The sequence below is a fragment of the Etheostoma spectabile genome, chromosome 19 (genome assembly GCF_008692095.1).
Source record: "Etheostoma spectabile isolate EspeVRDwgs_2016 chromosome 19, UIUC_Espe_1.0, whole genome shotgun sequence".
Classification (NCBI taxonomy): domain Eukaryota; kingdom Metazoa; phylum Chordata; class Actinopteri; order Perciformes; family Percidae; genus Etheostoma; species Etheostoma spectabile.
This window is the reverse complement of record NC_045751.1, coordinates 18,807,878-18,818,339: the sequence shown is the minus strand read 5'-3', so window position 1 is coordinate 18,818,339 and position 10,462 is coordinate 18,807,878. Positions and strand designations below refer to the sequence as shown.

Sequence of the window (10,462 nt, the reverse complement as noted above, 5' to 3'; positions counted from 1 at the left end):
AAATAACAAACAATTACAATCAAACTGCACAGAATGAGACAAAAAAAAACTTTGCTGCTTTGTTTTTTAGGCTATCACTCTTAAATCCTCTACAATAATTCATAATTCAAGCTGTCAAATAAAAGGACTTCCTTCAATAAGTTCACAACTACCAGCTTCACTATGTTGTTGTTTTATAGTATAGTATTTAAGAAATTGTGATTATTATTTGGATATTAGGAAAGATGTCCGGTTGACGCCCACTGGCTTCTCGACGATCTTTGATTATGTCTGCTCCAGCGAGGAGAACCGGAAGTAAGTAGTGGAGCATCTTACTCTAATAAACCCTCTCTGCTCCGCTCTCATCAGCAGCAGCAGCAGAAGCAGCAGCCCCGCCTCGCGAACCGCTGGCTGGTTCACCTCCAACACAACCCACACATCTGGCTGTCACACAACAGTGCTGCCGCTCCGTCCGGTACCGCGGCATGCTCATTCACACCGGGACATACGAAGTGGATTCTCAACTAGAGGGGCACAATGTCTGAGGTGCGAAAATTCACAAAGAGGTTAAGCAAACCCGGGACGGCTGCGGAAGTCAGGCAGAGCGTGTCGGAGGCTGTGAAGAGCTCCGTGGACCTTGTGGTAAGCCGAGTAACGCTGTCTGTGGAACGGTGGCGGTCATTTTTAGCTAACATGGATAATGTAACTAACTGATTAGCCTGCTAACCCCCCCCCCCTCCCTCCCCTCTTTTCTCCTTTGGGAAGCAAAGCCTTTCCATTTTTCATAGTTCTCTACATTGCCACTGTTCATTTTGGTTTATCTTCACACTCTCCAGAATTCTCTCTCTTAATTTGTGTCCCCCCCCCCCCAGTTTTTCTTAACTGCGTTTGTCCCACCAACCTTATTAACGTATAGCTAACTGTTACTGTGAAGCTCTGGCATGTCTCTGAATGCACTGCAATTTGACTGGCAGTGCTAGCATGTGGTGTAAAATAGAGTCATTATTGAGCGATTAAATGCCGCGAATTCAACTCCCATATGTTGGCTTGGTTGTCTAAATTGCTGGCGTTACGAAATAGTATGACATTGTTCACAGGAACACATGGTTTTTCAGCCATGCGCGGCTCCTTTTGTGTGCTGCCGGGTGAAGAGCAGTGCCTATTGGACAGCTGCAGCATGGCTTCCCTGTCCTTGCCTTGGAGCAGTGTGTGTGAGAGCCTCTGTATTTCTGCTGCAAATGGCCACATATATTGCGCAAAAGAAGGCAGCTCACGCATGCCCTTATAATATGGTGTCTATTGTTAATGAAGTGTGCAAAGCAAAAGGTTTCATTTTTCTCTCCTTCTGAATCCATAGCAGTGCTGGTGGCTGATAGTGGCTTGGAACAGACTGCAGTGATGAGGGATCAGGCGCAGTGGTTTGAGATAAATAGCATTTAGGATTCTGCTGATACAGCATTTGTGTTTTTCTATGCGCGCCTGTGCGAGCGTGAACATATTTTTTCGTCAGTATGTCCTAAAGGCATGACATTTGTCTTGAAACCTCCAGTGATCACACAGTGATCAGTGGAGATTGATGCCCGCCTGCTGATGACTTGTTTTGTTTTTGTTAGGCTATAACAAAAACCATCTGGTTACTCCTCCACTTTCTCATTATGTGACAATGACAAACTTCAACCCAAAACAAATCAGTCCCACATCTTTGGCTGTTTAGAGCGTGGAGCTGGATAAGTGTGTAAAAGACATAAACTCTTGTTCCCTTGGGATTAGGCTTTCAGTCTTATGATGATCATCTTGAGGAGTGTGACGCATTGAGCTTTCTAGCGTAATAATCATGTGATAAGGTTTTCTGTTACTGCAAAAGAGGTGGGAGTGTGTGTATGTCTGTTTAAGTTTGTAGCCACATGTGATATGTGCGTTCTGATCGACTTTTTATTTCTGTTTTAGAGTTGCAGGTTTCCGCTGCTCATGTTATGGAATACATGGTTGGCTTGGTAACCGAGAACAACCACTGTTTTGTGGAGGGGGTGTATGGGGATTCCCTCAGGCATGCTGTCACCAAGCTTCTTGTGTGACTGGGTTTGTGTGTTCATTCTGAACATCTCTAGGAAGTCAGTCCTGTTTTCTAAATTTTTCCCTCCATGCCTTTGTTCTCTCTAGGCCAATTAGTATTAAGTTACCTTATAATGTCATTGCTACTTCATTACTGGTTTTCCTAGAGCTCATACTGTAGGGCATTGTGTTGAAAGATTGTCATCAAGTCCATATTTGTGTTCAGTGGTCTTATACATTAACATGTATGGAAACCAGTGGACAGTAATTTGGCTGCCTGATAACTGGAAGAGACCGGTCCTTACCTAATGGATTACTTAATTCTAAAAAAGTGTAAGTGAAACCCCCGGGTATATAGATGATAATAAATATTAGACGGTTAGTTGCTGTTCTCAACTGGTTTACAAGCTTGGAGGGCAGGCACCTCTTAGGGTTTAGACCCATTGCGTGTATTTTGGGTATATTGTATATACGATAAGACTTAGACTTAGACTTAGACTTAGACTTCTCTTTATTGATCCTTTGGGATGACTCCCGCAGGAAATTGAAAGTTCCAGCAGCAGTTTTTAGCAAGAACAAAGAAATAAAAAATAGATAAAAAGACAGTATAAAGACAACAAAATCAACAAAATACCAATAAAAATAATAACAACAACAATACGAACATTTGTCAAATAAACAAAGAAAAGACCATAAATTATTATTAAAGTGTCAGTGTTTAGTCCAGTGTTAAAAATTATTATAAAGTGACCAGGTGTGAATTTAAGTCCAGGTGTGCATGTATGTATGTGTGTATGTGTGTATGTATGTATGTATGTATGTATGTATGTATGTATATATTGTCCTCTCTGCCCTATTTCCTCCTCCCCCCTAGTGAGGAGTTGTATAGACTAATGGCATGAGGGACAAAGGAGTCCTTGAGTCTGTTTAGACGTCTGATAAGACGTGTGTTGGGTAACGGAAACTTAACTTTCAAATAATTTGCTTTGAATTTGGTGTTTTAAATCCTGTATGTATCTGTACATCTCAAATGTAAATGCAACAAGAAGCCCTATTTATATATTAATATTCTTTTTGGATAGGCACAGGGAATAATGTAAAGAAAAAAGAAGCTAGCGAGGCTCTTTTCTTCCCCTAATAAGCCACAGTGTTTAATATACACATACAGTCTGGAGCACTTAGTGGGGTCAGTCATGGGACAGTGCTGCTTCATACTGTATGTGACTCTCATGTCGGTGTGTATGCGCTCATCCATTGGGTTTAAGTGTAAGCCAGTGTGATAAAATCCACCTGGTCGTGTTGGAGTCATGAGTGCCCTACATCTGCTGAACTGTAATGGGACACAGACTTCTGGAAGTGCACCATTGCTAAAGTCATCATCATCATCATCATCATCATCATTGTAATAATACCTTGAAGGCACACTGGGAGTCATGCTTTGTAGGCAGTGACTGGCAGTTTAGTTTGGAGGAGAAAAGGGCTTGCCTCATACAGTGATGCCGAAATGTTAGGCCACGTCCCTTAGTGTTTTAGCATCTCTGTTTCTCAATCAGTGAGACTGTGCTTTCACAGCAGCCTGCGTGGGATTCTTCAGCTTCTTTTCTTTGCTATGAAAGCAGAACTCTCTCTCTTTCTGCCTTTCCTTCTCTCTTTGCTTGCTTCCCCTCCGTCTCTCTCTCTCTTTCTTTCTCTCTCTCTGTGTAACAGGATCAGTGTTGCAGTCGAGCCATCGTGTGCTGCCGGTTGCATCTGACTTATAGCTCTGTGGTTCAGCTTGTTGCACATGACAGGAAGCAGAGCTGCTGCTTCGGGTGCAGGGGCGGCACAGTCGTGTGTAATGCTTTCAATTGACTTGTAGGATTTGTGTTTGGCTGCTGCTCAGGTTGCCGCTCAGCCACTGAGTATGTAGTCTTTATGTAAAAAGATGTAAACAGTGAAGCTACATAACACATAGAAAATCTTGCATTTCATAAGTATCATTGGGCTTAGGAAGTTTTTATTTAGTTAAAAACAAAGAAGCCAAACGCAGGTTTCATGAAGCCAACTGAGAATGTCGGGGTCTGGTGGAAAAAACTGCACACGACACGTACTTGTAACCAGCTTATTTTGCCGGCCAAATTATTGGTTAGAGAACACTGAAAGGGAGAACTTTCTTTCCTTTATTGGCTTTTGCACAGATACCAGGATATTCAAGGAGATGTTAACCCTTTTGTTATTGTAGTGGAGATCCAACATCTCCAGAAACACATGTCCAAAACCTGTCTAGGCTTAAGCTTAAAGTCTCATGACATTTGATGTGAGTCTCTTTGCTAGGAATGTTTCACAATTGTGTTAACATCATATAGTTTCATTGGAGCTGAAACAACATGTGACACTGTCAGACAGTGGGGCATTCCAGTCCTTTTTCTGACTTTAAAGCTGCTTAAAGCCTAAAAAACAGATAAAAAAAAAACGTGTGTTCACGTGGGTCCCGGTTGCTCATAGTGAGAGGGTAATTGAGGAAGAAAGAGGGAAACTACATGTCAAATGGTCCATTAGTCACATGAAGCTGCAAATCTCAAAAAAGCCCTCAACCTATGCAAGGGCTTGTTACCCAGAATGACTGAATCACTGCTCATATAATAAACATGTCCAGCAATAGTCTTAGAGGGAAGGCAGTAGATTATTGAGGGGATACCAGCAAGCAGAGGGGGGGGGGAAACAAAACCAGCAGCCAAACTGCTGCATAACTTTATTACTGGCTTTCTCACTCTGCCCACTCCAGCAGGACTGGCAGTGGTACAGTAGGAAAACAAAAGCTCTGCATCTCAGCTGCACAGCTCTTAAATGGAAATATGGCAAGGTGGAAAATGACTCAGTCATACTCCCCTAGCTGTAGGGTATTATCAGGGTTTTTAAAAGTCTTTCTCCTGACGGTGCTTGTTCATATCCGCTGCCGTTGCATTTCTGGTCCAAGCATGGTTTCCCCCAGTAAAGTTGTTTAGCCCAGTGACAAGTGTCTTTTTCCAGACAAAGCGCCCAGCCTGGGCCAGTTACAGACTGATGGCAGCGTTATTCTAGAGCCCAAAAGATTCAGTGATAAACAAAATAGCGAAATTGAGGATTTGTAAAAGCTAGAAGACCGATTCCACAGGGCACTACAATAGGTCAGTGCTAAAAGCTAACTGGAGATTTGAAAAGATGACTTCTTCTAAGTTTCCAACCAAGCCTGCTCACTGTAACTGTAGTTTAAAAAAACGTTTAAGAAATGCATTAACAAATAATTCCCAGTGGCTTATGCCCGGTGGACCATCAGGCATTGGGGAAAAACCCTGCCTCCAACCTCTGGGGCAGTGGCTCAGCAATGTGGCACAGAAGCTGATCAAATCCATACAGTCGGATTCCCTCTGCTTGAGTCCAACCGGGCTTGGTGTCGCTCAGCTGAGGCTTATTGGCTAAGCTATTCATCACCATCTTCAGTGCTTAGCTTGAGCTTAAAGTACTTTCTTGGAATGAATTCTGAATCTTTCCAAGTGGTTTAGGTTTATATTTGTGATCACGTCTTGACCTAGTTGTCAAAAGGCTAGGTTTTAGATAGCGGGCCTCTTTAAGGCATAATGCAGAAGCGGATTTCATATCATCCACTTCTCCGTGAAACTCAAAACAGGAAGTTATGATTTTTAGCGAGAAGCACTGTCATGGGGCATGTGATATTTTTCTTGTGTTTGGTTCCTTTATTACATATGCCTCTGTCAAGTGTGTGCACTTGATTTGCAGCACATAAATACCAAGTCAAGTAACTCAATTTGTCCATTGCACTGCTGCTTTGTCTCACCTTTATCACCCCGTCTGTATTTGTGGAACTATTCATTGTCGAGTTGTTTCCCTTTCGTCATTTTTTGCTTTTATTTTCATCTACCCACAACTCTCTGAGCAGCTGTTTCCTTGCACCGTGACAGTCCTCTGAACTGTGTGTTTTTTTTTTCTGATCTCTCGTGGCTCTCCTTTCGTATGGGTGGTAAAAACGTTGCGGGGGTGAGCCCTTGTTAATTGCTTTCAAAAAGCAAGAGCATCAGATGTGGAGCAGCTAGAGCCACAGTAAATACAAAATGTTGAGAACATCAGTTCAAAAAGAAACGGTTTGTTCATTTGAATGTACATTTGTGTTCTGTCCATTTTCCCCTCTCAGGAGCAGCCAAAGATTATCGAGCCACTGGACTATGAAGCTGTGGTGTTTCAGAGAAAGGCCCAGATCCACAGCGACCCCCACCGAGACCTACTGCTCTGCCCTGTGGACGATGTCTCGGTGAGTCCCCCTCATCCTTTCCTGCTGTGTTTCCTGGTACTGGCTCTCAGCCAGGCGCTCTTCCTCACCCAGGATGAAATCATAGATCATATACTGGACCTTACCCTGTGCTGAGATCTCCACAGTGAACTGTCTTGTAAAAGTGTCCGACTCCAAGTCAAATGGGAGCAAAGAAAGGTTTCCCATTACGCCAGGCTCAGTTATTTACAGGTCAAGTCCAACCAGGTTCTTCTGTTTTTATTGCCGCGATTTCAAACACGTGGTTTTGTTTAGAGGCACGTCTCGCTCCGTGTCTTGTTTTTATCCAGGTTGACACTCATCTGTATCTTTTTATCCACGCCTTCTGTTTTCTCTCATTCACTTTCTTTTTGCCTGTTTGTGACTTCCTCCTGTGCTACAATTTGATGGAAAGAAAAAAAAAAACTTTGTTTGTTTTTGCTCTACAATAATATTACATTTCACTGTCATTCAATTGTATTACACTTCCATTCTTCCTTGCTTTCTCTCTCTCTGTGTGTGTGTGTGTGTGTGTGTGTGTGTGTGTGTGTGTGTGTGTGTGTGTGTGTGTGCGCGTGTGTGTGCGCGTGTGTGTGCAGGAGTCCCAGATCTCCCGGCAGAGGAGGACTGTCGTTCCTTCGGTGCCTCAGAATGCTGAGCAGGAAGCCCAGAGTCTGTTTGCCAAAGAGGTATAACCCAGCTGTCCCATTAGAAGGATGGGGCCATACTTGGTCTCAGACTGCACATGTGTAGCAGTAGTTCCCTCTAAAAAGTATAAAAACAGAAGTGTGGAGTTAAAAAAGTTAAAGTACTCATAGTTGTCTTTAAGTTTTCTCCGTATTATGACTTGCATTCCTTTTTAGTAATTGGAAGCTGCTCAATAAAAAGCAGAGATTAAACACAATCAGTGAAACTCTGAATTCTCAACAAACTTTAAAGAGGATTCCTTGATGACTTCACACCAGCCTTCATGATGTTCAGCCTAAAGTCGTCTCTTAAAGCTCATAAAGAAACACAGGATGCACAGGGCAGTAGTAAACACAACGCAACGCTGATGATATATTTGTATTAGCAATGAAAAACAGACTCTTGTGGCGTGATGTGGATATACTCTGCTGCTCTGCCAGCCTCCACATCTGTGTTCCTCAGCCAGCTCTCATGACTACGATACAGCATTGAAACAACTGTCCTAGGGGTTGTTAAAACAGATCCAGGCTTACTCAGCATATATTGAACAAAGATCCTTTCAGCTGACTTAATTGAGAATTTCACACAAAAAGGCAATGTGCATAATAGAAACCATCTTGAGAAATCACGACAAAGGTACAGAGTCATTCTGCTACTTTGCATACTTATTTTGAGTTTATAAGGGTTATGGAGCTGGACATTTCTCTGTCCTCCTTGAGTCACAGTTGTAGAAAAGAATGCTATACTCTGTATGCTGTGCTGCGATGGCGAGCTTGTTATATTTGAGTGTATCTGCAGCCGCTAATCCAGCTCTCTGTGTTGATGTGTTTGGCAGTGCATCAAGATGTACAACACCGACTGGCATGTAATCAACTACAAATATGAGGCTTACTCTGGTGATTTCCGCATGTTGCCAAGGTAAGAAAGATGTAGGGCTCAGAGTTAGTGCAAAACAACATCCGAGTTCTTCACTGCCAAATATGCTACATGTACAAGAGATTTACTCTGCTCACGTGGGTCTGCTGGATGGAAACATGCAACAAATCACTGTTTCTGTATAAAAATGCAGCTCTCGTGCTTTACCAAAGTAGAGGAAATACTGCACATACATATTGAAACTGCAGAGTTCTGCCAGATTTTCCGCTACAACACAACAAGTGCAGCCCAGATGTTTTTGATTCTTATTTAAATGGTGATAAAGCTTCATAAGGAAAGTATTGTTATCACTGCAACCTGCAGTTGAACCATAAATTGGAGTGAAAAGCCCTATTGGCATGGGACTGGTATTACTTGGGGACTTCTAGCAATTTGTAATAATTACAGAGGTGTGATTTTAATCCTCTGCGAATCTACCATGTCTGTAATTTCTTAATTAGAAATTCCACAGCAAATTACCAAACACAATTCCCCAAACACAGAGGGTATGTGATGATATCAGTCCCTTGCGAATTGGCATCTCTGTGATTCATGGTTTTATGGGCTGTGTTGGCAATAATAAAGGAAAGTTTCGACAAAGCCTTAACATCATATCCGTGGAATAATGTCAGTAAATTTGGGTAAAATACAGACTTCACTTATCCCGTGCAAATGCGTGGCACAAAATTCTTAAATGAAGTTATTTCTAAATCACATGAGGTCCTTTGGTAATAGAGACACATGCATACACATTTCCCCAAAAAACTATAATGCAATAACAGACAAGGTGGCACAACATTTACTGACCAATAGCAAAGGAGACAATGCAAGCAGCGTTTTTTGTTGCATGCGTTACCTCACAACGGTGGCAGTACAGTAGGGAAGGGGCTGATTTATTGAAGACTGCTGACCCTCACTCGCTGTCTTATTTATTTATTTTTAAAGCAAAGGCCTGAAGACAGACAAGCTGCCAGCTCACGTGTTTGAGATTGATGAAGACGCCAAAGACGAGGTGAGTAGAGGGGCCTGAGCGCCAATTAGATCACACACATTGATCACTGCAGCGAGGATGAGTGTTCTGCTATTGACTCACTGGACCTTTTATTGACAGATTGCACTGAATGCACAGCTTTTAGTGATGTGCAATAAACCCTGCTTGGACATTAAAATGATCCCTTTAATCTTTTTAAATCATAGAGATTAGACACAAATTTGGCTCATTCCACATGCCTACATATGCTGAAAATATGAGCAAACCGAACAGCCACGCTCAACGTGGACATGCATTGAGATGGAAATTGATAGATAGATAGAGATAGATATACTATATCTATCCAGAAGGAAATTATCACATCGTCACAGGTCGGATTTAAACCCCGGACGTCTGCGTTGAGGCAAAAAACCTCCAAGTATATGTTCGCCTGGTCTCCCCACTGTCCAACCCGGCCACACCAGTGCAAATTCTATATCTATTCAAGTACACGCTACACAATATATATAAAAAAAATAGAATAATCATTACTTAGCTATACATAGACTCTAGTAAAAGACTTGAAGAAAAGTTAAAGTTAAATTAAAAAAACTGTATACGCAGACAAAAAGATGTACTGACCACACAGGCAAGCTAGCAAAATGGGCAGGTGGCTAATATAGTCAGTATGGGAGCCAAACAGTGCCAATCAGTCCAGTCCAGGGTTGTCCGGGGTAGTTTACGTGTATGAATAAAGGCACCCAGATGCCAGATGAAGGCATGGTACATAGGGCAGTGTGCAGAGCACACTTAAACACTTAAGTCAATCCCACTCCTTTGTGCTGGAAGATTCCCTGTGACTTATGGTCTGTCAGTCCTTCCGTCCTGTCCACCCAGCAGTGTGACCCCCTCAGAGACTGAGGGTGGGGCAGTGAAACCAGTAGCCTTATATATGTCCTATAAATAGCCCTCATCGATCCTCCTCCCCCTACCCTCGGGCCGGATGCGGATAAACTTAGATAGATAGCAGCTTTAAGTGAAGGAAAAGAAATGCTGCTGCTGCCAGGACGGAGAGGGCAGGGAGGAGATTGGCTCTGTTGGCTCTATTACGTCTTTATGTCTCTGCTTGATCATTTCTGGCTGAGACGGCTGGTCTTTGTAGGCTAGTAGCAAGAATTTATATATGTTTGGGCCTTTATTTGATAGGACAACTTAAGGCATGAAAGGGGAGGGAGAAGGGGAATGACATGCAGTGAAGGGGACTGAGCCTCTGTAAATGGGCGCACGCTCAACCAGGTGAGAAACCCAGGCACCCTAGCAAGACTATTTAAAAACAAAGCGAGAAAACACACATGCACATATTACTCCTATGATAGGGCTGCTATGTTGGTCATTATTAAGTAGGTTTGATAGGTAGGATAGGTGAACACACTAAATTGGTATGAGGCAGGGTGTGACAAGGTGTGTATGCACGGCTGTGGGCCGCTTAGTTGCTGCATGTCTGAGGGAAGTATGGACTTGAGCAAGCTGTGGGAAGAGAACAGCCAGCCACTTAGATTACAGGACAACATGGGAGA

The 10,462-nt window shown here is 42.8% G+C and overlaps 1 protein-coding gene across 3 annotated transcripts in view; it reads left to right on the top strand.

Moving 5' to 3' along the window:
* Window positions 1-324: 324 nt before the first annotated feature.
* The window catches only part of dock11 (dedicator of cytokinesis 11), a 102,373-nt gene continuing 92,235 nt past the window's right edge, over window positions 325-10,462 (top strand). For all 3 annotated transcript variants that reach the window (XM_032544768.1, XM_032544767.1, XM_032544769.1), the window contains exons 1-5: window positions 325-621; window positions 6,200-6,316; window positions 6,913-7,002; window positions 7,836-7,918; window positions 8,861-8,927. In XM_032544768.1, the coding sequence (XP_032400659.1) occupies window positions 517-621; window positions 6,200-6,316; window positions 6,913-7,002; window positions 7,836-7,918; window positions 8,861-8,927 (462 nt within the window). In that variant the 5' untranslated portion in view covers window positions 325-516. The remainder of the gene's footprint in view (window positions 622-6,199; window positions 6,317-6,912; window positions 7,003-7,835; window positions 7,919-8,860; window positions 8,928-10,462) is intronic.